This window comes from Procambarus clarkii, chromosome 12 (genome assembly GCF_040958095.1).
Source record: "Procambarus clarkii isolate CNS0578487 chromosome 12, FALCON_Pclarkii_2.0, whole genome shotgun sequence".
In the NCBI taxonomy this organism is placed as follows: Eukaryota; Metazoa; Arthropoda; class Malacostraca; order Decapoda; family Cambaridae; genus Procambarus; species Procambarus clarkii.
In genome coordinates, this window is record NC_091161.1 from 15,243,914 (window position 1) to 15,271,477 (window position 27,564).

Sequence of the window (27,564 nt, forward strand, 5' to 3'; positions counted from 1 at the left end):
CCTGCGCTTCCTCGTGATGTTGTTCTGGTGTTGCTCCATGCACCCGTCTCTTCTTTTTCGACTGCTTTGGTGGGGGAAGATTTGCGGACTCACAGCCACCTGGCCTCTGTCTTGTGATTCTTCGGTCTTCTGGAGCTGCCTTCGGATTGACTTTCGGAAGATGCTGGGTCACAGGGTGGTGGACCCTAAGCTAAACTAAAACAAGGGGAAGTGGGAAAACTTATATGGGAAATTAATAGACATAGATTTTGCCCCAAGGTAGGAGGGTACCACAAGAACTATGATTGCAGCCTAGAGATCTGTTCTGGGCAGGCAAACCATAGATATGCCAACTTCGTATCGAACCGTCAAAAAGGGACGATAGAAGTATATCCAACATGATAACAGGCATCCTGGAAGACAGCCCCAAGTAAAACCAGAAAACTAGACCACTGCCACAACCAGCAACCAACAAGACCAAGATCAGTGCTCTTGCAGGCAGACGAAACAGAAGGGACAGACCGTAACAGCAACTACTGCAGGGACAAGGAGGCCCAGGTAATAACAATGAACGGAACAACCTGTGGAAACAAAACAGAGGTCACTCAGATAGCAGGCCAAGAATGAGCAGTAGAAGGTCAGATAGCAGACCAAGGTGGAACCAACAGGAGAATAACTATGATAGGTATGGCAACAATAATAACGGTAACTTCTTCTAGAATCTGGAGAACAACAGAGCCCAGAGGCACTCTAGAATCAAAACAGAACAGATGTCAGTGGCAACGCCAACAACAGATACTACGGAAACAACTTGAGGAACATTGCGTATAACAACAGAGGCGGCAGGAACAACATTGGCAGGTGGAACAATCGCAACAACAACAAGAGGCTGGAACGGCAACAATTACTACAACAGAAACAATTGAGACCAGACTAAGACGAAGTACGATTCTATGGAGGAAATCACAACAACAACAACAATGGAAGATTCAATGACAGATGGAGGATCTGCTAGGGTATTAACAGAGTTTGGGACAAGCTAACCAGAAAATCTATTTTGTGTTGATACTTTTGGTACATAATTAATATCCACCTGTACACCTCCATCATGTCACCCCGAGTTCTTTGCCTTTCTTGAGAATAAAAATGACGCTTTGTCAAGCTTAATTTAGTCTCCAACAGACTAATCTAACACAATTTTAAAATGGATTCGTCAAACGGTGCTGCGACTCGTAGAGGGGGCACCAGCTGAGTCATCTAACAAAGAATATATGTCCGAAGTTAGGGAGGTCCTCCAGTCTAAGTAGTCAACGCCGCCTCCTTCGTTTGGCTTTGCAGGATGTACGGGCACCCAGAGGTGGACCTCTTCATGTCGGCTTGGTCTCGGCATCTTCCTGTGTACGTGGCGCTGTTCCCGACTGCGAAGCTCTCGCGGTGGATGCTTTTTGGCAGGACTGGTCGAGGTGAGGGGTTTCTGTACCTTTTTTCCCCAGTCCAGCTGTTGCTACGGGTTCTGACTTGGCTCATATCCTATCAAGGGTGGGTGATTTCCCTGATCCCATGGTGACCAGCCCAGCCATGGTTTCAGGCACTGCTTGCTCGGTGCTCGAACACGGGAATTTTTCTGCGGCTACACCTCTTTCAGTAGGTTGAGCAGGCGAGGTTGAGCAGGCGAGGTTGAGCAGGCGAGGTACCTCGCTGGTTGGACTTTTTGCTTCGCAACATGCGTCTAGTCTTTCTGGCGCATGTGTTTAACCATTAGTATGGTGATTAAGTGGCTTCTTTGATGGTGTTCCACCTATGATCTTCTTGCAGTGACAGTATGAGGTTTCCTGGTGGGCTTTCCACTACTGTATTTTCTTTCTCTTCGTCAAGTATTGTTGGAAGTTTTGGTTGTCCTTGTCAAAACAAGGTTATTTTGTCCTTTCTTTTCATATACAAGAGTTCTTACATTATTGTACAGCCATTAGCATGCACTGTGTTTCATCCAAGTCCTTAATCCTAATTTTTCCCGGAATACAACCCGCCAAATCGTTTAACAACCAGGTATACATTCACTGCTGGGTGAACAGAGGCTACAGTTAAGGATTGGCAACAAATCCTCCCCAGCCAGGATACAAACCCAGGCCAAAGTGCTAGTAAAATGCCAGGAGAGATGCCAGTGTGTTACCACTTCACCACAGGGACTTCCTCTTTTAACTTTTCTTGGAACAGCATCTCACGCCGAATACTATTGCTTCTCATCGTGCTGTATTTGTGGAGCACTCCACTATCCACCCCAAACGCAAGCCACTGCAGCTTGCGTTTGAGGTGGATGTCATTTCTGCTCCATTCCACATGACCTCTGCATTTTTTCACTTCCAGCCTGCTCAATGCTCTGCCCGAGTCTTCTTGTTCTCTGGATTGGGTTCTTTTATTTATTTCTTCTCCTCGGTTTGTGGTGGGCCCTTCAGTTTGTGATTGCTTCTGGAAATCTTTGTTTTTATTGGCTTTGACCTCTATGGGTTGGGTTGGGGAGCTTTATGCTCTTTTCTGGCACCCAGGAGTTGTTCGTTTGCTACAGATTCCTTTGTTTCTGGCAAAGAATGGAAAGGTGGCCTTCTGGAGGGGTCCATTGGTTGTGAATGCTTAGTTGGTTCAGTCGGGGATACATGACATGCTATGTCTGGTAGTGCTGCCTGCGGGCCACTGGTTCTGTGTTGGCGAATGTGCTCTGGATTGATCCGGTTTCCCTGTTCCAGGGCTCGTGTGTCCCAGGTTGTCTGCAGTATCATTAAGTCTAGCTAGCCTGTGATCTACCCTGATGCCCATGATGTTAGGAAGCTTGCCACTCTTTTAGGTACCTCATGAATGTCCCAGGCCTAAGCAGCTGTATTTCTGTTCCTTGCACTGAGTTCTGTGGTGCTGCCGCCTCCCTGGTAGTCCCTGTTTTCCTTCTCTGGTTGATACCTGGTTGATGGGGTTCTGGGAGTTGTTCTACTCCCCAAGCCCGGCCCGAGGCCAGGCTTGACTTGTGAGAGTTTGGTCCACCAGGCTGTTGCTTGGAGCGGCCCGCAGGCCCACATACCCACCACAGCCCGGCCCGAGGCCAGGCTTGACTTGTGAGAGTTTGGTCCACTAGGCTGTTGTTTGGAGCGGCCCGCAGGCCCACATACCCACCACAGCCCGGTTGGTCCAGCATTCCTTGGAGGAATAGATCTAGTTTCCTCTTGAAGATGTCCACGGTTGTTCCGGCAATATTTCTTATGCTTGCTGGGAGGATGTTGAACAACCGCAGACCTCTGATGTTTATACAGTGTTCTCTGATTGTGCCTATGGCACCTCTGCTCTTCACTGGTTCTATTCTGCATTTTCTTCCATATCGTTCACTCCAGTACGTTGTTATTTTACTGTGTAGATTTGGTACTTGGCCCTCCAGTATCTTCCAGGTGTATATTATTTGATATCTCTCTCGTCTTCTTTCTAGTGAGTAAGTACATTTGGAGGGCTTTGAGACGATCCCAATAATTTAGGTGCTTTATTGTGTCTATGCGTGCTGTATATGTTCTCTGTACAGTATTCCCTCTATTTCGGCAATCTCTCCTGCTCTGAAGGGGGAAGTGAGTACTGAGCAGTACTCAAGACGGGACAACACAAGTGACTTGAAGAGTACAACCATTGTGATGGGATCCCTGGATTTGAAAGTTCTCGTAATCCATCCTATCATTTTTCTGGCTGTCGCAATATTTGCTTGGTTATACTCCTTAAATGTTAGGTCGTCAGACATTATTATTCCCAAATCCTTTACATGCTGTTTTCCTACTATGGGTACATTTGATTGTATTTTGTACTCTGTATTATGTTTAAGGTCCTCATTTTTACCGTACCTGAGTACCTGGAATTTATCACTGTTAAACATCATGTTATTTTCTGATGCCCAGTCGAAAACTTTATTAATATCAGCTTGAAGTTTTTCAGTGTCTTCAGCCGAGAAAATTTTCATACTGATTTTTGTGTCATCTGCAAAGGATGATACGAAGCTGTGACTTGTATTTTTGTCTATATCTGATATGAGAATAAGGAAAAGCAGCAGTGCAAGGACTGTACCCTGAGGTACAGAGCTTTTAACTGCACTTGGACTAGATTTTATATGGTTGACCGTTACTCGCTGAGTCCTGTTTGACAGAAAACTGAGTATCCAGCATCCTACTTTACCAGTTATTCCCATTTACTTCATTTTGTGTGCTATCACGCCATGGTTATATTTATCGAAAGCCTTTGCGAAGTCCGTGTATATCACATCAGCATTCTGTTTTTCTTCTAATTCCTCAGTGACTTTGTCGTAGTGCTCAAGTAGCTGTGAGAGGCACGATCTTCCCGCTCGAAATCTATGTTAGCCTGGGTTGTGAAGGTCATTGGTCTCCATGAAATTGGTGACCTGACTCCTAATCACTCTCTCAAATACTTTTATGATGTGCGATGTTAGTGCAACTGGTCTATAATTCTTTGCCAATGCTTTGCTCCCTCCCTTGTGTAGAGGGGCTATGTCTGCTACTTTAAGTGCATCTGGTATCTCCCCCGTGTCCAAGCTCTTCCTCCACACTATACTGAGTGCCTGTGCTACCGGCACTTTGCATTTCTTTATAAATATTGAATTCCATGAGTCTGGACCTGGGGCCGAGTGCATGGGCATGTTTTCAATTTCTCTTTCAAAATTTAGTGCGCTCGTGTTTATATCAGTTATATTTACAGGGGTTTGAATATCCCGCATAAAGAAATTGTCTGGATCTTCCACTTTCATGTTGTTTATTGGAGTGCTAAACATGTCCTCATACTGCTTTTTTAGGATTTTACTAATTTCTTTGTCATCCTCCGTGTATGAACCTTCACTTGTACAGATAGGTCCAATACTGGCAGTGGTTTTTGCTTTTGATTTTGCATATGTGAAGAAATATTTTGGATTTTTCTTTATTTCCTGAATTGCTTTCTGTTCTAACTGCCTTTCTTCAGTTTCATATGAGTGTTTCAATTTCCGCTCGATTTCTTCAATCTCCCTATTTAAATTATTCCTTCTTCGACGGGAAATTCGTGTCTGCATAAGCAGTTCCGATATTTTTTCCTGCGTTTATAGTGTTGTCTGCGTTCTCTTTCTACATTGGATCTCTTTTTGGCTTTCCTCAAAGGAACATGTTTCAGACAGACTTGATACGCTTCCGAAGTCAGTTTTTCTATTCCTTTTGTAGGACTTGTATTACTTAGAACAGTTTCCCATGGAATGTTTGTAAGTTCCCTGTTTATTATCTCCCAGTCTATCCTTTTATTATTAAAATTGAATTTACTGAATTCCCTCTCGCTTTATCAACGTTTTAGGTCTATTCTGAGTATTGATGGTCGTTTGCACTTCAATGAGCTTGTGATCTGAGTATGTGGTATCTGATATCGTAATGTCTCTGATAATGTCTTCATTGTTTGTAAAGACCAGATCTAAAATATTTTCATTTCTCATTGGCTCCAATATCTGCTGATTGAGTGAAAATTTGTCACAGAATCTAAGTAGTTCTCTAATCTGTGGTTGGTTAGGTCCCGATAGATTTCCTGGTATAATATTATTGTTTGCTATTTTCCACCTGAGACTAAGCAAGTTGAAGTCACCTAGGATGATAATATCAGGTATCGGGTTCTCCAAATTATCAAGGCTATTCTCTATTTTGTTTATCTGTTCTGTGAATTCCTCTGCCATTGCATCTGGCAGTTTGTATATTAGAATAATCACTAAATTTATTTTCTCTATTTTTAATCTCAGTACCTCTACCACCTCATTTGTAACGTTTAGGAGCTCCGAGCATACAAGGTCTTCCCTAATATACAGACCCACTCCTCCATGTGACCTAATTTTCCTATCACACCTGTATAGGTTATATCCTGGAATCCAGATCTCACTGTCCAACCCCTGCATGGGTTTCTGTGAAAGCTCCAAATACTGCACTTGACTCCGTGAGGAGACCATTTATGAACTGTACTTTGTTGTTTGTTCTTGTTTTCAGTCCTTGTATGTTGGCAAAGATGAATGAGGTTACTCTATTAGTGATAGTTTGTATGGGAGACTTTTTCGGCAAGCCCATTATGCGTGGACATAATGAGTTTGTTCTGACCAGTACTGATTGTTGTAGGGCAGTTGCCTGTCGTAGTTGTAGTTCCCTTTCGGTGTGTAATTGTATCTGTAATTCTGGAATGCAAGTGGATCTGGCATCCAGTTCCATACACTCTCCATGCTCCTCCTTTTGTATTCTCTTTTGGTCTGGTATAAAAAATTTATAGAGTTTCCTCCAAATTCATTATCCTGCTTGCCGCTGTTTATGTAGCGTTCCGTGCCTTTCACGTGAAAGTGTGGGCAGCTGAGGTCATAGCATTTTCTGTCCTCCAGTGAGGTTTGGCACATGTCAGGATGGAAAAACCTACATATTGATCCAAATCGACACTCACCTTTCCTAAGCATATTTAAACATTTTTTGGGATGTTGGTAACTGCATTCTAATCCTTTCTTATTACCAGCATATCTAGCATATCATACCAGCTATCTACTGTTGGTAGATAGCATCAGAGAGCTGTCTGGGCTCCCTACAGAAAATTAGCATTGAAGGTAATGATATGCTAGTTTTTGGGTGAGCCCCGGAGACTTCTTGGCGCTCTCCCTCCCTCTGGTCAGCATCTTTCATTATTCAAGAACTATAGGGTAGGGAGCCTGGTTCTCCCTCCCTCCGATCGGCGGCTTTCATCATTCAAGAACTGGAGGGGTGGGTAGCGCAGTTCCTCCCCCCTACGAGGGGCTAGTTGGATTAAGTATTCCTTGTTTGTTTTCTTTCTGGGGGAGTTATTTTGCTTCTTTGAGGATGTAGGTCGCAATTTTCCACCAGACAGTGGTCTGTTTTGTTTTACAGAGGTACCTTGGCTTACAAGCGCCCCTGATTACGAATTTTTCAGGTTACGAGCAGGATTTGCTCGGAAAATTTGTATCGGGATACGAGGGAGTTGATACGCTTACGGGCTGACCTAGTGCATGGTGACACAGTGATCGCCCCTCAGTTTACCAGTGCCTCGTGCCCAGTGACTATCCCCCCCCCTGAATTCTTCACAAGGATTTACTGTTTTTTTTCGGATTTTTTGCTATTTGAGCATAAAATTTGTTATTATATATCTCACCATGGGTCCCAAGAAAGCCAGTGGTAAGGTTCAACCTAAGAAAATAGTTGTGAGTAGAGGCAGTAAGTAATTAAGTAATTATCAAAAGAAGGCACCAAACCGGGAAGGCTATGTAGCACCATCAAATACGCAAAATAATCAGAGGGCGCTAAATATCACCAAGGATGCCAATACGAGAACAAAAACGCATAAGGCGAACGATATCAAAAGTATCCGAGTCACCAAGAATTCTATCGAGGGACAGGTGACCGCGAGGGGCGGTCGGAAAGCAAGACACACGCTCGTCCTGGAAGTCAGGACATTCAAGAAGGACATGCACGACCGTAAGAGGGACAATGCATCTAGGACAATAAGGAGCAAAGCGGCGCTCCATCAAGTGACCATGGGTTAAGCGAGTATGGCCAATACGCAACCTCGCCAGAGCTGTTTCCCACCGCCGGTTACGGTGGAAGGAGGACGGCCACGAGGAAACACAACATTTAAGAGTACGTAGCTTGTTACCAGTAACAGACAACCAAGAAGCCTGCCAACGGGTAAGGACTGAGGAATGGATAACCGGGTAAAAGTCGGAATACGGAATGCCTTTACGAGAGATGGGACAAGAGCGGACAGCTTCCTTAGCGGCAACATCCGCACGCTCATTTAAAGACACACCAATATGGCTGGGAACCCAACAAAACTCAACCGACTTAAATTTACTGTGAACGAGAAACAGCCAATGCTGGATCTCGACAACTACTGGATGAACCGGATTAAAGGACCCGAGAGCCATGAGGGCACTACGAGAGTCAACAACAACCACAAAGGAAGACTGACAACGAGAAAGCAGGAGACGAAGAGCATAGAGAATAGCATAAAGTTCCGGAGTAGAGGCAGTAGAGGATGTCCCTTCTTCATTAAGAAAATGTGTGAAGAATGGGAAGAACTGCAAAGTTTTGTTGAAAAAGCTCGCCCAGATAAAGCTGTAGCAGGCCGTTGCATTGACCTTTTAAATGACAATGTGATGTCTTACTACAGACAAGTGTTAAAATGTAGGGAAAAACAAGTGTCTTTAGACAGATTCTTAGTAAGATAAGCAAGTCCTAGTGGTATGCAGGCAAAACATGCCAGAAAGTGCACACCAGTGATGCCTTCACTGCCTGATGTTATAATGGAATAGGGGACTTTCCATACGCCAACAGCAGTCATCAGCAAGGGTAAGTAATAACTTGAACATAGTTTTGTAGTGTAGATTTCGATGAATTAGGTATAAAATTTAGTTTGAAGTGAGGTTTTTGGGTAGTCAAGAAGGGATCAATTCATTCCCATTATTTCTTATTGGGAAATTAGCTTCTCTTTATGAGTTTTCAGGTTACGAGCCGTCTCCAGGAATGGATTAAACTCTTAAACCGAGGTACCCCTGTACCTACCTTTCTGGGTTCCTTCCCTGGTCGATGGGAAGAATGATATACTTTATACAGCAGTCCCCGTGGCATAGTGGTAAGACACTCGCCTGGCATTTCGCAAGCGCTTTGGCCTGGGTTTGAATCCTGGCCAGGGAGGATTTACTGGGCGCCAATCCTTAACTGTAGCCTCCAGGGAATATTTGGATTAAGGTCTTGCCCGAAATGCTATGGGTGCTCGTGGCTGCACAAGAATGTAAGAACTCTTGTATATATAAATAAAACAAAATATAAAGTGTCCATAAACCATTACTCCCTGTGCCTCCCTGAGGAGGCCAGGTTCTGGCTCTGGTCCCACGTAGGCAACAAGAACTCTGCGACTGATGACTCTAAATAGGATAGCACTACAATATATCAGTAGGATAGCTTTAGGGAACCTCCAGGGCTCACCCAGAAACTGGCATTTCATTGCATATAACGCTGGTTTGTTTTAGCTATGCTAGGTCATTCTGCATTATTTTAAAATGTATTGTGTCAACAGATTTTTATTTTACACTACAATACATACAATATATTACTAATATTTGAAATCTGTCTCAAACAGAAAAAAATATAAACATGTATTAATGAAAAAGATCACGCTGCACTGGCGACTAAATATGGTCTGAACAAGACACCTTTCCTAAGCCTCATCCATTCCCTCACATTATCTTAGTTGATATAAGAAATATAAGCTTACTTTTTTATACTCGTGTATCTGAGCTTTAGCATGTTCTTGAACATCTGTGAGCAAATCTTCATAGCGGGCTCCAACTTGTGACAAGAGGACTCTATTTTCCTCTTTTTGATGTTCTAGGGCTTCACACAGTGTAGACGACTTCTCTCTCTCCACACAAACTTGATAATCATGCAACTGGGGAAAATATTATACATATTAAAATCAGTGAAATAACTAGGCATTACAGAAATTACGACAGTCTCTAAAGTGGATCAGTCAGAAGCTCCACAAGCTACCCACCTGGAGGGTACTTCAGCAGGTTCTCAAGTTACCCATCTAGTGGGTCTCTTAGTAGCTCCTCAAGGTACCCACCTAGAGGGTCTCTCAGTAGCTACTCAAGGTACCCACCTGGAGAGTCTCTCAGTAGCTCCTCAAGGTACCTGGAGGGTACCTGGACCTGGAGGGTACCTGGACCTGGAGGGTACCTGGACCTGGAGGGTCCTTCAGTAGCTCAAGGTACCCACCTGGAGGGTCCCTTAGTAGTTCCTCAAGGTAACCACCTGGAGGGTCCCTTAGTAGTTCCTTAAGGTACCCACCTGGAGGGTACCTCAGTAGTTCCTCAAGGTAGCCACCTGGAGGGTCCCTCAGTAGCTCCTCAAGGTACCCACCTGGAGGGTCCCTCAGTAGCTCCTCAAGCTATTCAACGGGTGAGTCCTGATGGGTATTCACAAATATGACATGCGCTGTGGAGGGTTTAGATTTCGTGAGGAGGATGTCTTTCAGCTGGACTGGTCAAGGTGGGAGTTCCTGTACCTCTTGCCCCACTCCCCCAGCTGTTGCCCTGGATCTTAGCCAGGTTGGAGTACTACCAGAGGTGGGTGATCCTTCTGGTTCGGTGGCCAGCTCAGTCTTGGCTTCAGGCGCTGCTTGTTTGGTGTCTGAACCTTGGTATTTTTCCATTGCTATGCCTCTATCAGAGGGTTGGCCAAGTGATGTTCAGTGGAACCTCGATTCAATGAACCTCGTTGCAGCGAATTTGCGGTTGGAACCCCACACTTTCCAGGCCAGATTTTACTCACCTGATTTGAGGAACAACAGTTTGCTGGAGTGGGGGATGTGCAGATTTGCTTATGATGGAAGGACAGAGTTCACAGAGTTGTGGAAAAGTTGTCCCATCATATCATAGGTTAAAATTAGTTAATTCCTTTGTGAAATCAAAGAGCATAGACAATATAAGGCTGTCAGGCTAGACATGCTATCATGCTTGACATGCTCTTAGGCTACAAAAGATGGAAGTCTAGAAAGGCAGTCAGGCTAGACATACTGCCAGGCTTTGCAGACTGTCAGGTTAAAAATACTGCCAGGCTTCACAGACCATCAGGTTAAAAATACTGCCAGGCTTCGCAGACTGTCAGGTTAAAAATGAAAATACTGCCAAGCTCCGCAGACTGTCAGGTTAAAAATACTGCCAGGCTTCGCAGACTGTCAGGTTAAAAATACTGCCAAGCTCTGCAGACTGTCAGGTTAAAAATACTGCCAAGCTTGACAGGCTGTCAGACTTGACATGTTGTCAGGCTAGACAAACTGGAAGTCTACAAAGATTGTCAAGATAGACAAACTGGGTGTAGACAGATTGTCAGGCTAGACTGGGTGTAGACAGATTGTCAGGCTAGACTGGGTGTAGACAGATTGTCAGGCTAGATGTAAGAGAGAACCTCGTGAAGTGTATAACCCAGGTGAGAGACATAGGAATGACAGTATTAAATGCTTAAAAACAGTCTGGAACTCTTACATTTCGAATCCTCACCAGTACAATATCAGTTCTGCACATGGGCATAACAGTCATAGCAGGAAAGCTTCATCCCCAGAACAGTGTAAACATCAGAGAAAAAAACCAGCGTTGAATGTAATGAAACGCCATTTTCTGGGTGAGCCCCGGAGGCTCCCTGGAGCTTATCGGGCTAATGTATGTTATGTTAGACCGGGACATTAGCTAAGGAGTTCAGACCTACCAGGGACCAGCGCCAGAACCTGGCCCCTTCAGAGAGGTTTCAGGGAGCAATGGCCTTGGAAAACCCCATATGGTTGGGGGTTTTCCTTATCTGCCATCGACCGGGGTTAGGCACCCAGAAAGGTAGGCGTAACAAAACAAACCCCACATGGTAAGAAACTACAACAAAAACCGAACAGAGAGGTAGAAAACTCCCTACAATCCCAAGGAAACAAGCAAACAAGCAAACATCACACTTTACTGCCGCGCCGATCGTCCGCGCAGCCCTCCCCACCCCGGGAGGGGGAGGGGGGAGCCCCGGACCTACCGCGCCGGCTGCCAAGCTCCAGTTCGGAAGCTAAGCTTCAACCAACGCGAAAAAACCGCCGACCGGTGGGAGGGAGGGTTTCCAGAGAGCCTCCGGGGCTCACCCAGAAAATGGCGTTTCATTACATTCAACGCTGGTTTTCTGTGGGGAGCCCCTACGGCTCCCTGGAGCTTCATACCCAAAGAGAAGGAAAAGAAAGGGCTAACCCGGGAGGCGGCCGCCACAAACTCTGCAACGCAAAGCCAAGACAACCGGTCGCAAACCTGCGACCCAAGGCAACAAGAACGCCCAAGAACAGACGCACATATGGATGGGCGGCCAAAAACCTGTGCGACCCACAATTCCCTGCGCCCGAAATGAGCCCGAGACGTCACCAACACAGCAGCAATTGCTGCAAACGTCTGAACAGCACGGGCACAAAGACAGACCGCAGGAAGAAGGAAAACACTGCGGACGACCCGGGAGACACGAGCCCTGAAAACAGGGAACGAAGGAACCGGATCAACCACAGCGCATCCCCAGGCACGGTACGCCGGCAACAGCAAAAAGCACAACTGGACAACACAGGACGCACCCCCCGGCCAAACCAAACAAGTACCAATACCCCAAGAACCCCTCCGGAAAGCAGCCGTCTCGACCGTCGCCAGGACAGAGAAAGGCTGCACACCAATAAAGCTACCACCAGTACCAAAGAGGAGGAAACTGAAACCGAAGGGGCTACCACAAACTGAGGGGAAGAGAAGAAGGCACCCTGAACAAGGACCAGGATGGCTCAGGCGACTCATGAGCAGGCCGGAGGGGAACAAAACGCGAGAAAACGTAATAAACGTCATACAGTCTCCAAGACGAAGCTCGCAGGTGGGACACCGTCAACAAAGCCACCTGAACACCATAGAGATGGCGATACCTGCGTCAAAATACCAGACGCGAAGAGCCAAAGAGAAGGCCGAACCAGTCACGGACAGGACCGATTCGGCCTGCTGAAAGAGGCGAAGCCTCAGGAAAAACGCCCCGGGTACGGACACCTATCAAGCAGCGTCTGAAAAGAAGGCCGGGCCGGCCACCGTGGAACCATAAGGACTGTTCTCGTGGGAATGGGCTGCAACCGAGCCAGAACCCGAAGCAACAGCTGGACCGGGAGAAGAGGTACAGGTACCCCCCACCTCGACCAGGCCTGCCGAAAGCCTCCACCGTGAAGTCCTCGCAGGTGGGAAGGGCGCCACAAAACGGGCGACGCCTAGACCACGCCAACCCGAAGACGTCCATGGCCAGGAGTCCATAAGCCCAACAGAGCCAACAAAACGAATCGGCGACGACTGGCCAACCCACGAAGAGGAATGAACCGAGACAGCTGTCCACCAGGACGCAGGACACACCCCGGACACGAACCACACGGTTAACCAAACCCCCTGTGGTTCCGGCAAGAACCACCAGAGAACAGTCCAAACAGAGCTGAATGGTAGAGTACCTAGTGACCCAAACCCTCCGAAGCGCAAACCAGACAGCCATGAACACCTGAACCGGGCTGTGAGCCCGACGGACAGACAGACTCCATCAACCTCGGCCGACCTGGTGAGCACTGGTCACAAAGCCCCAGCCGAGAGACGACCCGTCCGTGAACACATCGAGCGAAGGCTCGGGGAGCTGCCAAGGCACGGAACCCCGAAAACCCCAAAGAGGAAGCTGGTGACGCAGCACCAACACCAGATCCCCAGAGGAACCCAAGGAATGCAAGAGGCGGAAGTGGAGTCTCCGTAGGAACCAACCGACGCCGGAGCCAAACCCGACTCCGCGGGCAGACAAGCACGCCGAAGTGCAAACTCCCGCACAACCACCCAAGCAACCGCTGAGCAACCCGGGACCCCCTCCTGAACAGCCAAAGGCGGGACCACAGCCACAGTAACACTTCTGGAGGGAAGACAATGAGGGGCCCAAGAGCCTGAAACGAGGCCCAGGTCCGAACCCGGGACGGAAACAGAAGGTAAAACCTCCAGATCACCAGGAAACCAAACCCAGCGATCTGGAAAGAACCATCCCCTGGCGAGCAGACAAGCGGACTGACTGGGAGCCCACTCCAGCCAGTCGTCGAGGTAGGCCAGACACCGAATCTCAGACGCAGACAGGGCACTAAGATCCGGTAAAGATGCAAAGAGTATACAAAGTGCCCTTCACAAAATAGGGAATGCAATAAAAACAGCAAACCTGAAGCCCCACCACCAAAGCATTGTATGACAATCATATTAAGACATATTATGACATATGACAATCATTATAGGACAATATGACAATTATTATCAAAGCATTATATGACAAAGAGTGCTGGGAAGACGGGACACCACGAGAGTAGCTCTCATCCTGTAACTACACTTAGGTAAGGACACATAGGTAATTACCAACCGTGCTAGCCCCAGAAAAACTGGAGAGGAACGTGCCAAGAAGTGACCTGGAGGTCCAGGTCCACCATCCATGCACCCGGCCCTAACAGAATCCAAACAGGAGACAACAGTCCTCCGTGCAGGGCAGAGGATCCAGGGCGCAGACGGAAGTAGTCCAGAAGAACTGCTGACTGGAAAAGCTCATGACTGCAAAGAGCAGATGGGAAAAGCTCATGACTGCAAAGAGCAGACGGGAAGCCCAGAAGGATGGGGCGGATCGACCACGCCCCACATACCCACGAAGAGGAAATGACGAAGCGCAGGGAAGAAGCCCACCCCGCCAGCTCTGAACCCCCCCCAAGGGGGAGAAGCCGTCCTCCGACGCCAGCAGAGGCCGGAAGACAACCCAAAGCGCCCACCAACAGCGGGACCAAGCGAGAGGCAACAGAGCAAGCTGCTCTCCCAGCGCCCAGTCAACAGAGAAGGGAACAGAACCCCTTCAGAAACAAAAAGTACACTACCGAAGTCATGAGGAGAGACTACGGGAATGAAACCACACTTCGCTGGAAGAGGAAGTGAGGGGAGACCTGATCACCACATACAAGATACCCAAGGGAATCGATAGGGTTGAGAAGGACAGGCTATGTAACACAAGGGGCACACGCACTAGGGGACACAGGTGGAAACTGAGTACCCAAAAGAGCCACAGATAGAATTAAAGTTTTTTTTTTTTTTTTTTTTTTTTTTTTTTTTTTTTTTTTTTGAGTGTCAGAATGGGAACGGGAAAGCACTAAGAAGTAATGTGGCGACTCCTCACACAAGTAACGAGGCTGACCCCCATACAATGTCACATGTAGACATGACAGAGCCCAAGAGGCACAGGAACCGATACACCTGTTGACGGACGGTTGAGAGGCAGGACCAAGGAGCCAGAGCTCAACCCCCACAAGCACAACTAGGTGAGGACATATATTGTAAAAGCACAAGCCGCCGACTAGTGGCAAAGAGCACTACGCCGGCCAGGCAAAGAAGGCACAAAACTGCATCAAAAGGCCCACCTCGACAGCAAAACCACAAAGTCCCAGCACAACCACAACATGTGCCAAGACCCAAAAAGCTCAGTCTGCAAGCCAGGAAGACCCCGGAACCCCAAAAGGCAGAACCGGGTCACACGAGGAAACAAAGTCCCCTGAACCCACAAAAGGGGGCCCAAGAGGAAGAAACCTCCAGAACGAAACCAAGGAACCCAAAGGAACCCAGAATCGAACCAGGGGGAGCCCAAACCACCACATTTGCCGGCGGAGAACACCACTAAAAGGCAAAGCACAGACCCCAGCAGAACGCCCTGGGAAAACGGTCCCAACAGACCGAAAACCGAGGGGCAAGGTGTGGGAGCAAGCATACCAGCCAGGGGCACTGAGCCTAAACCCAGAGGCTCAGACCCAAAAGCAACACCCAAACGTTCCCAGAGGAACAGGCAACGGCAAGAAAACACCAGAAAAACAAAGAAACGACAACAGAACAAAAACCCTGCAAATTTTTTGAAAACTCACCAGAGACGCTCGCTCGCACACCCAGACGCATGTAAACAAACCGCAACGCCGCCCTGGTGGCCACTCCGGGAAACCGGCAGACGAAAATGGCCGCCAGCAGGGGCTGTGACTGACGCTTAATACACAAAAACACGCCAGCAAATGTGGGAAGCTAGCAGACTGGAAGGGCGAAAAACGATGCCCAACAGCAGAAAAACCCCTGAAGGGGCAAAACCGCCCCAGAACTGCTAGCAGGCAACCCCCACAGCCCCGGGAACCAACAACAGAGGCCCCGGGGCAGAGCCGTCCTCCAAGCCCTCCGCCCTGAAAGAAAAGCAAGAGCCCATGGGAAAGGCAACAAGAAAGGGCCGCTGGTAAGACCCAGAAGCCTTGGCAGGAGGCACAGGCTCAAACCTCCGTCCCCAACCCGAACGGGGCAGCCCCCGAAAACCGCCCGAGTCTCTGCCGCAACTGAACCCCGCCCCGACCCCGAAACCCGCAGACGGTCCGGAGCCGGGAACATGGAGAGAAAGGGGCGAGCAGCACCTAACCAAACGGGGCGGCCACGGGGCATTCGAGTGGGAAACCAACCTAGCATGTTGCAGCAACCTAACCTAGCTTGCAACACGGATGCCGCCTGTACTCTGAACAGTAATAACATCAGGAGAGTACTGGAGAACAAGCAGAGAAACACTCGCAAGACTCCGGGTCAAGGTGTCAGTGACCCAACAGGCAGCATGACGGAGGTAAAAATGGCGACTGTCACCCGGAGACAAGGGAACAGCAACCAACGATCCCGTTCAAGACGGGTTGGAACCCGGAAGACACATTCAATGGTCCCCCGAGCCCAGACAGGGGTTTCCAGGGCCCGTAGGGTAACAACTACGGGAAGCCCGGGCAAGGTGTTGCTAACCGGTTAAGAAACCCAAACATAACAAGAGGGTAGATTATAGCACTGAAAACCCCCGAGACGTGTACAAGCACGGGGGCCTAGCAGAGGGCCGCCAAACACTACCAGTGGAACTATAACCACCTTAGGCAGACCCCCACCAGGCAAGAAAATGAAAAACAAAAGAAAAACCCCGCAAAAGTACACCGTCTCCAGAGGCAACAGAAACCGGCCACCGCTTAGGTGGCAGGCTGCGCAACACCTTGACGCCCTAACCAGCACAATACCAATCCCTACCCAGGGCCAAACAAGGGCCCCAAGCCCCAGCTGGCCCCAAGGGCGAGGCAAATGCCGAGCAGCAAGAACCTCTACGGGAATGGTTCCCGAACGCCCCAGGGAAGATAACCCTGTTACGCAAGGGCAGTACTCACAGGGCGCTTAGGGAAGTCAGCCACTAAGCACATGCAGCCCCGGCACTGATGAAGTACTCCTGGCCACCGCACACCACAACACACGGCAGTGAACGCCACACAAGGCAAACACCGCCTAGGAAACTGAGGCCAGAGAAGCGTCAATCCCGGTTGACATTAGCGAACGAACTGGAGCTTGGCAGCCGGCGTCGTAGGTCCGGGGCTCCCCCCTCCCCCTCCCGGGGTGGGGAGGGCTGCGCGGACGATCGGCGCGGCAGTAAAGTGTGATGTTTGCTTGTTTGCTTGTTTCCTTGGGATTGTAGGGAGTTTTCTACCTCTCTGTTCGGTTTTTGTTGTAGTTTCTTACCATGTGGGGTTTGTTTTGTTACGCCTACCTTTCTGGGTGCCTAACCCCGGTCGATGGCAGATAAGGAAAACCCCCAACCATATGGGGTTTTCCAGGGCCATTGCTCCCTGAAACCTCTCTGAAGGGGCCAGGTTCTGGCGCTGGTCCCTGGTAGGTCTGAACTCCTTAGCTAATGTCCCGGTCTAACATAACATACATTAGCCCGATAAGCTCCAGGGAGCCGTAGGGGCTCCCCACAGAAACATATTTAAAAAGCATATTTAGTGCTGGAAAATATATAGGAACAACAGTGTTAAATGTTGAAAAACAGCCTGAAAAACATTTATAAGACATATAAATGAACTATTGGGAGACACAAATGTGCATGAAACATTTTTGGAAGTGGGCGGTTGGACAAAGATGTGCTAGCTGTCTCGTTTACTTGGTCAGGAGCGGCAGTCAGGAGAAGGCAGTCATCACTTGTGTGGCCTGCGGCGGTTTCCTACATTAACGATAAGTGCACTGTATCTCATACGTGCTGTATCGGTGTTCCGTCCCTGTGTTAGTTAGGGATAGGCAGTTTTAAAGCTAAGGTTATTTATGGAACCCTGTGTGTAGGCGGTATTTTGTGTTTTGATTCATTCACTCAACTTTCTGTAACATGTGGTCTTACAACATCAACTTTGTTCCCTATTTGTAAAGTGTTTAAGTGTCAGAACCTTATATTGCTAAAAACCCATGCCACCTTTGTAGTTACCAATGAAGGGTAGAGTATTGTGGCGAACCTAAGTCCCGGTTGGTGTGGATTCTAATCTATTCATTCCCAATATTTATGTTTGCTGAGAAGTATCTCTCTGTATATCAACAATCCTATAATGTAACAGTGTGCCCTCCCCTTCCATACCTAGTGTAAATAATCCTGTGTTGTTTAATAAACCCCTTTGTAAAATTGTACCCAAAGTTGTATTTTTGTCCCATGTAGAATAAGATTTCATGCTTTCGACTTGTGCTTTTGTTGAATATATTTATATATCCCTCCCATTGTTTATTAGAAATTAAGAATGGGTTTGTTAGTTGTACTCCAGATATGGTTTCCAATTCTGTGCCTTACCCAGCAGTTTACTAGACCTAATTCTAGGTACAGTAAACCCACGCGTGCCTTGGCTGGTTGGGTCATGCTACCACAAACTTGTTTATTGTTTTAAAATTCTCACCATAGTTTGCAAGGTATTGATTTATGTTATTTCCTTGCCTAACTCCCAGACCATTGTGCATGAATGACCAAATTAAAATCTGAGTAAATTTTCCTTGCCTAACAGTAGTTCAGTGCACGGTGCAGTGTAAATCTTCATGTTTTGTTGCCTAACTTAGTCTAGTGCATGGTGTTGTATACAATTCATTAGGGTATAGAAACTTTCTTGCCTAGCCAAAGTTTTGTGGAATTTTTCTGGATTTTTCGACGAAGTTTAGTACATTTGGTGAGATTATTCTATTCCACTTAAGTTTCTTTTGCAAATCAAAATTTTGACTCCCATGCACTTGTTTCATTAAATTTACCATTTTGTTGCGAGTTAGTCAAAATTATTTGTGTGCATAGGCATCTATTCCTATGCTGGTGGTAGCTTACCATATTTCTTATTTTGCCTCCTTTATGGCCAATGTTCTCATATCCATGCTAAAGTTGTGGCCAAATTAATTTGTTAATTTTGGGTGCCTTGTGATATTCCTGCATTGTTATTTTTCAATGTTGTGTGACAAATGCTAAATTTTTATGTTGTGGCCAAAGTGAATGTTAAAATTCAAGTGTTTGTTATAACTATATCTGATGCTAGGCTAATCTACAGGTTTAATTGTTGATAGCCTACTTATAAAGCAGTGTGTATTTTTTTTCTCTTTTGTCTTCTGTGTAATAGTGTACCCCCGAGTAAGTGCTGTTAGTGAAGTAAACAATTTGTGAAAACTTTCATTGTTTCCCCATCTGTGTTTCTGTCATTAGAAAAATTCTGTGGCCAACCCCCCTTTTCCCCATTTTGAACCATGAAGATCTCTGCTTCTCAGGAATCTGTGGCCAATTTTAAAGGTTTTGCCTCATTTTGAAATTATTGGAGATACTTCATGTGCTCCCCTGGAGCATACTGGTGATGATGGTGATTAATCATTGGCAACCCTGAGTCTGAGTCAAGCCAACAACACTGCGGTGTGCAAGAAATTTTTTTTAATTTGTTTTCTTCTTCTAGGATTGCTAACAATTTTGGTGGCCCAGCGGGCAATCTGCCGCAGACTGGGAGGCATATGAAGCAAGAACGGAGGACATTTGGACAGACAGATTTGTAAACCTCATTCTGGAGACATTCTTGTATCAACACAAAGCAGGCCACAAAAATGAGGGAAGGGGATGTACCGTCAGTACTGGATCTAATATTCACCACGAAAAAAGAAGAGATATTTGACATCCAGTACATTCCTCCATTGAGAAAGATTGATCATATCCTGTTAGACATTAAATATGCTTTAAGATATCATCTATAAGAAAATGGGGACATTGAAACAGTTGTTAAACTCGATTTCAAGAGAGGACACTATGGGGAACTTAAAAAAAAATTTAATGAGTGTAATTGGACAGACTTGTTGCTAGGCAGGGAAGTAAATGTTGTGCCAAATTTTGCTAAATATACAATGAAGGCACACAAACATTCATACCTAAACAGAGATGCAGGGCCAGAAAACAAGATTGGTTCAACAGAAATTGCGAGAGGGCCAGAGACCAAAGGACACAAAAATTGAATCAATATAGGAAGAGGCCAAACCCCCAAGCATACCAGTGATACAAAGATGCGAGAAACAGCTACACAGCAGTAAGGAAAGAGGCAGAAAGAAATTTTGAAAAAGGGATAGCGGACAAATGTAAAACAGAACCAGGCCTATTCTACAAATTCATAAACAACAAATTGCAGGTAAAGAATAATATCCAGACGTTGAAAATGGGAAACAGATTCACGGAAAATGAAAAAGAAATGTGTGAAACATTAAACGAAAAGTTCCAAAGTGTGTTTGTACAAAATTAAATCTTCAGAGAACCGGATACAATAAGAGTTCCAGAGAACAACATAGAGCACAGAGAGGTGTCTAGAGATGAAATGGAAAATGTGCTCAAGGAGCTAAGTAAGAAAAAAGCAGTTGGCCCAAATAGAGTTTCACCATGGGTTCTGAGAGAATGTGCATCTGAGCTCAGCATTCCACTTCACCTGATTTTTCAGGAATTCCTGTGTACAGGAAGGGAAGGAAACTATCAGGAGAAGTGCCAAGCCATTACAACTATATCGACTATATAGCACTTGGAAGGGGTCAAGATTTGGGATAGGACCGAGGGAAAGGAATGGTGCCCAACCACTTGGACGGTTGGGAATTGAACACCGACCTGCATGAAGCGAGACCGTCGCTCTACTGTCCAACCCAAGTGGTTGGGTGCCTGTGTACTGGAGTTGTGCCGTAGCAGACGTGTGGAAAAAGGCTAACATAGTTCAAATCTACAAAAGTGGCAGCAGGGAAGACCCCCCTCACTTATAAACCTGTATCGTTGACAAGTGTAATAGTCAAAATATTGGAAAAATAATTAAAACTAAATGAGTAGAAGACTCGGAGGCAAACAATATAATATCAGACATCCAGTATGGTTTTTGATCTGGAAGATCCTGTGTAACAAATTTACTCAGTTTCTATGATCGACCCACAGAGATTTTACAGGAAAGAGATGGTTAGTTGACTGCATTTATCTGGACCTAAAAAAAAAAGGCTTTCGACAGAGTTCCATAAGAAGTTGTTCTGGAAGCTGAAATGCATTGGAGGGGTGACAGGTCAGTTGCTACCATGGATGAAAAATTTTCTGACTGATAGAAAAAACCAGCGTTGAATGTAATGAAACGCCATTTTCTGGGTGAGCCCCGGAGGCTCCCTGGAGCTTATCGGGCTAATGTATGTTATGTTAGACCGGGACATTAGCTATGGAGTTCAGACCTACCAGAGACCAGCGCCAGAACCTGGCCCCTTCAGAGAGGTTTCAGGGAGCAATGGCCCTGGAAAACCCTATTATGGTTGGGGGTTTTCCTTATCTGCCATCGACCGGGGTCAGGCACCCAGAAAGGTAAGCATAACAAAACAAACCCCACATGGTAAAAAACTACAACAAAAAACTGAACAGAGAGGTAGAAACTCCCTACAATCCCAAGGAAACAATCAAACAATCAATTTACTGCTGCGTCGGTCGTCCGCGCAGCCCTCCCCTCCCCGGGAGGGGGAAGGGGGGGGGCCCCAGACCTCATCGCGCCGGCTGCCTTTGGTTCAGAAACTAGGCTTCAACCAATGCGAGAAAACCCCGCCAACTGGATGGGAGGGAGGGTAGCCAGGGAGCCTCCGGGGCTCACCCAGAAAATGGCGTTTCATTACATTCAACGCTGGTTTTCTGTGGGGAGCCCCTACGGCTCCCTGGAGCTACATAGCCAAAGAGACGGAATTAGAGACTTACCCGGGAGGCGGTGGCCACAAACTCCTCAATGCGAAGTCGAGACAACTGGCTGCAACCCAAAGCAACACAAGAATGCCGAGGAGCAGGGATGTTTACCAAATAATGGGCGGCCAGGACACTGTTCGACTTCCAAAATCCACGCGCCCGAATATGAGCCCAAGACATATTACCAAACACAGCAGCCAAAGCTGCAAACTTCCGAATGTCATGGACGCGAGGCTGGCTGGTCTGCATGGACCGCAGACTGGCTAGACTTAATAACCCTGCGGACAACCTGGGAGACCCGAGCCCTGGAACAGGTAACGAGGGAAACCGGATCAACCCAAAGCGCATCCCCAGCCACCCCAGCTGAAGCGCGCAGGTAACGGCGAAGTGCTGCAACCAGACACAACACATGACGCATCCCTGGCCGAACCAACCAAGCATCAATGACCCACGGACCCCTCCGGAAAGCAGCCGTTTCGTTCTTCGCCAGAAAAGATGGAGAAGGCTGCAAACGGACAAACCTACCCCCAGGACCAAAAGAGCAGAAACCCCTGCACCAGAGGAGAGCATGAAGCTCCTCTACCCGGCCCCCAGAGGCCAATGATAACAAAAACAAAGCCTTGGAAAAACAATCCGGAACCGATGGGGCAACCACAAACCAAGAAGAGGAAAGATATCAGAGCACCCTGTCCAAGGACCAGGATGGCTCAGGAGGAGCATGAGCAGGCCGGAGGTGAAACATAGCACGGGAAAGCTTACGAAACGGGGCGGATGTGACGTCCACCTCGAACGTTAGCTTGAACGGCTCCGCCAGCGCCGCATGATACGAGGCGACAGTATTAGGCATCAAATGACGGTCCTGAAAAAGCCAAGAAAGAAAGGAAAAGACAACCTACAAAGAGCCAGAAAATGGCAAAAAGAATTCCAGGAAACTTCATACTGTCGCCAAGATGAAGCTTTCAGGTGGGACACCATCAACGAAGCCACCTGATCACCATAGAAATGGTGATACACCCGAGTCAAAAAGACCAGACGCGAAGAGCAGAGAAGAAGTTCAAACCAGCCCTGTACTGGACAAGGCCGACCTCCTGAAAGAGGCGGAGCCGCAGGAAACATCCCGGGTTCGGGCACCGAGCCAAGAGCATCGGAAACCAAGGCTGGGCCGGCCTCCAAGGCTGGGCCGGCCTCCAAGGGGGCCACAAGGACTACTCTCCCAGGGAATGTTTCCAACCGAACCAGAACCCGAAGCAACAGCTGGACCGGGGGGAAGAGGTACAGGTAACCCCACTTTGACCAGTCCTGCCGAAAGGCAACCACCGCGAACGCCTTGCAGTCGAGGAAGGGCGTCACATAGATTGGGAGACGCCGAGACCACGCCAACGTAAAGAGGTCCACATCTGGGAGACCGTACGTCTGGCAGATCCAACAAAACGAGTCGTCGTCGACCGTCCACTCCGTGGACAGGGAATGGAAGCGTGACAGACCGTCCGCCGGAATGTTGGACACTCCCCGGACATGAACCACATGGAGAGCCAAACCCCGAGAATTCAGCAGACGAACCACTCGAAGAGACCAACCCCAAAGAGCCAAGGACCGAAGAGAACCCGCACAGTTCAGGCAATGAACCACTGGAGAACAGTCCGAATGGAGGCGAATGGTTGATCCCCGAGCGAACCGAACCCTCCGAAGCATGAACCAGACTGCCGGGAACTCCCGAACTGTGCTGTGAGCCCGACGGAAGGATGGACCCCACCGTCCCTGGCCTGCCTGGTGAGCACTGGTCACAAAGCCCCAGCCGAGAAATGATGACGCATCTGTGAACACATCGAGCGAAGGCTCGGGATGGCGCCAAGGCACCGAACCCTGAAAATCCCCATAGAGAAAGCGGGCAACGCAGCAACCGACACAAGGCCCACGGTGGACGAACCCTACAATCGCGAAAGAGGCAGAAGGGACTTCCCCGAAGGAACCAAAACAGACGCCGAAGCCAAGCCCAACCAGGCGGGTAGACTTGCACGGCGAAGTTCAGACTCCCACACAACTGCTCGAGCAACCGCCAAGTGACCCGAGACCCCATCAGAAACAGCTGACGGCAGTCCCGCAGCCACAACAACGCCTCTAGAGGGAGAGACAAGGAAACGGTCCGAGAATCCCAAACAAGACCCAGCCAGGTCCGAACCTGGGACGGAATCAGATGGGACTTCCTCCAGTTCACCAGGAACCCAAACCTGGCGAGCTGGGAAAGAACCATATCCCTGGCGAGCAGACAAGCTGACCGACTGGGAGCCCACACCAGCCAGTCGTCGAGGTAGGCCAAAACCCGAATCGCTAGAAGATGCAGACGGGTGACCACAACCCGGGTCAGACGCGTGAAAACACGAGGTGCCAGATTCAAGCCAAAAGGTAGGCATCGAAAACGGTAAGCTTGACCCCCCACCACGAAACCTAACCAGTCCGAAACCAACTCCGGATGAATAGGAACATGCCAATAGGCGTCCTTGAGGTCCAGGGACACCATCCAGGCACCTGGCCCCAACAGAAGCCGGACCTGAAACAGTAGTCATCCGAAAGGAGGGGCAAGGAATCCAGGGGTTCAGACGGGGCAAGTCCAGAATGAACCGCAGATCCGCACAGTCCCGTTTCGGTACTGGAAACAGATGGGAAACCCACCTGAGGGACGTACTCGTTTCAACCACGCCCAAGCGCACCCACTCGTAGACGACTTGACGAAGCGCAATAGAAGAAACCTGCCCTGTTAGCCCCAAACCCCCCCCCCTCCCTAAAGGAGGACGAGTTGCCAAACGCCAATGCCACCGAAGGCCGGATGACACGACCGAAAAGGCCCACAAATCGTGGGACCAAGCGTGAGCCAACAGAGAGAGCCTCCCCCCCCATCGCCCCGTCAACAAGGCGAACCGCGAAAGGGCCGACGCCCCTTACGAGAACCCAAACGTCGAACAGGTCGATCACCGTGCCGACCAGACGACGCTGGCCCCGAAGGGAACAACGGCTCAGAAACTGGCACCAATGGCCCACCTCGACCAGCGGAACCCGGAACCCTGGCACGACCCCTCCGAAACTGCCGAGAACGACTGCTTCAGAGAATCAACATGTCTGCCATAGGACGACAACTGGACGAAGCCGCGTGCAGAAACTGAAAGACCGCAGTGTCTGCAAACACCAATGAACAAAACGGAGACGAAAACCTAAGCGCCAGGGCCCAAGAGGATTCAAAAGAGAGGGCGAGTACAGCCCGACGGCACGCAAGGTGAGAAGCAAAAAACAGAGACACCGCTTCTTTCAGGATGGGCGCAAAGAGCTTCAACCGTGCAGCCGACGCCCTAGCTGCCGAAGTCAGCGCCCCGGACGAAGGCCCTTCCCTCATCGCTCCCACATCCTCCTTAAGCCAAGCAGAAGACAGCTCGAGAAGGGAAAAGAAACGCAAGACCGAAGCCAAATGCCCACGGGAGCGCAACTCCTCCGCAACCAACGAAGCCGAAAGCTGAGGAACCTGCACGTGAAGCTGGAAAAGGCCAACATCCCGAGAAGGCACGGGAGCTAACAAGCACGCATTAAGGTGCTCAAACTCGCCCCCCAGGTAAACATGCATAAAAGTAGCAGTTTCCCGCCAATCAAGCGTGCGGGTCCGACAGAACCCATGTCACGCACCAACAAAAAGAAAGGGCAGTCTGCCAGCCAGGAAGACTCTGGAACCTCCAAACGCACCCAAAAACGGGAAGAAGAACCGAACTCAAACGAGGACGGATCCATTGCAGTGGCATAACCTGGGTCTCGCAAGAGGTATGCAGCAAGAGCTTCCCGAGCCACCTTCGCAGAGATATGGGAAGTAGAAAACCTCTGGAAAGACGAATCCGAGGTACCCAAAGGCGCCCGGAACCGAACCCGGGGAGGAGCCGAACCCAAATTATACTCATACAGGGAAGGGGGTAAGAAAATCCCTCCCCCTGCAACAATAAGCCCCGCGAGGAAGGCAAAAGCACTCCAGCGGGGTCACCACGAGCGTAGCTCTCATCCTGTAACTACATTTAGGTAATTACACTTAGGTAATTACAGGGGGGGCCCAAGGCCCCCAGGTTGACTCCTCCCCAGCTCCAGAATCCCCCATGTCAGGACCCAGGGCAGAGCCGTCCTCCAAACCCTCTACCCCTGAAGAAAAGGCAGAGTCCAAGGGAAAGGCAGACAAGAAGGGGGTCTGTTGGTTGGACTCAGAAGCCTCGGCAGGAGGAACCGGCTCAAATGCCTCCGTCCCCGACCCGGATGGAGCAGCCACTGAGGCAGCCCAAGTCTCATTACCAACTAAACCCTGTGCCGAGGCCGAAACCCTCAGACGTTTTGGAGCCGGACACGGGGGAGGAGGTGAAGGAAGAACCACAAGAGAAGGACCAGGGGGCGCGGCAGGAGCCAAAGCCAAAGCGACTAACGCCCCCAGGTCAGGGTCCCTAAAACCAAAATGGGGCAGCCTCGGGGCATCCGGGTAGGGAAACCAACCTAGGACGTTGCAATAACCTAAAGCTAACATGCAACGCTGATGCTGCCTGTACCCTAACAGGAACATCCTCAGAGTAAAACTGGAGCACAAGTAAAGAACATGACTCGCAAGACTCCGGGTCAAAGGTGTCGTTGACCCAACAGGCAGCATGACGGAGGCAAAACAGGTGACTGTCACCCTGAGACAAGGGCACACTGCAACCTTCAAACCCGCACAAGACAGGCTGGAACTCGGGAGACGCATCCATGGTTCACCGAACCCCGACAGGGGTTTCCAGGGCCCGTAGGGTAAAAACTACGGGAAGTCCGGGCAAGGTGTTGCTAACCGGTTAAGAAACCCAAACAAACAAGGATAAATGATAACACTGAAAATCCCCTGGGTCATGTACAAGCACGGGGGCCTAGCATAGTGCTACCAAAACAATATCAGGGGAACTATAGACCCACGAGGCACAACCTCCACCAGGCAAACAAAAACAAAATAAAAGAAAAACCCTGCAAAAGTACACCGTCTCCAGAGGCAAAAGGAACCGGTCGCCGCTTAGGTGGAAGGCCGCGCAATACCTTGACGCCGAAACCAGCACAACACCACTCCCTACCCAAGGCCAAACAAGGGCCCCAAGCCCCAGCTGGCCCCAAGGGCGAGGCAAATGGCGAGCAGCAAGAACCCCTATATTAGCGGTTCCCGAACGCCCCAGGGAAGATAACCCTGACACGCAGGGGCAGTACTCACAGGGTGCCTAGGGAAGGAAACCCCTAAGCGCATGCAACCCCGGCACTAATAAGGTACTCCTGGCTACCACACAAAGACAGCAGAGAACGCCACACGAGGCAAACACCGCCCAGGAATTTGAGGCCAGAGAAGCGTCTATCCCGGTTGACACTAGCTTACGAACTGAAGGCAGCCAGCACGTTGAGGTCCGGGAAGGGGAGGGCTGCGCGGCGACCAGCGCAGCAGTAAATTGATTGTTTGATTGTTTCCTTGGGATTGTAGGGAGTTTCTATCTCTTTGTTCGGTTTTTTGTTGTAGTTTTTTACCATGTGGGGTTTGTTTTGTTATGCCTACCTTTCTGGGTGCCTGACCCTGGTCGATGGCAGATAAGGAAAACCCCCAACCATAATGGGGTTTTCCAGGGCCATTGCTCCCTGAAACCTCTCTGAAGGGGCCAGGGGCCAGATTCACGAAGGTACTTGCAAAGGTTTTTCTTCTTAGCTATGAATGTTTTCCTTCTTAGCGCCTTCGTGGCGGCTATGTCAGTATTCAGGTAGCTACACTAAGTCGAAAAACCTTCGTAAGTTTGGTCCGGGATCTAAGTGTGGTTTTGACCACTCGTAGCTTTACGTAAACTGGATGCAGTACAACCTCGATTCAACGTACCCCGATTCAACGAATCTCCGGCTAGTTCGCACACTTTTCAGA

General features: G+C 48.8%; 1 protein-coding gene across 2 annotated transcripts in view; it reads right to left on the reverse strand.

The window, feature by feature from the left end:
- Positions 1-27,564, reverse strand: part of LOC123772933 (putative leucine-rich repeat-containing protein DDB_G0290503) — a 393,605-nt gene that overhangs the window by 57,293 nt on the left and 308,748 nt on the right. The window contains exon 9 of one of the 2 annotated variants that reach the window (XM_069323326.1): positions 9,280-9,453. The exons of the other annotated variant lie outside the window; for it this stretch is intronic. Coding sequence (XP_069179427.1) covers positions 9,280-9,453 — 174 coding nt within the window. The remainder of the gene's footprint in view (positions 1-9,279; positions 9,454-27,564) is intronic. 2 annotated transcript variants of the gene reach the window in all.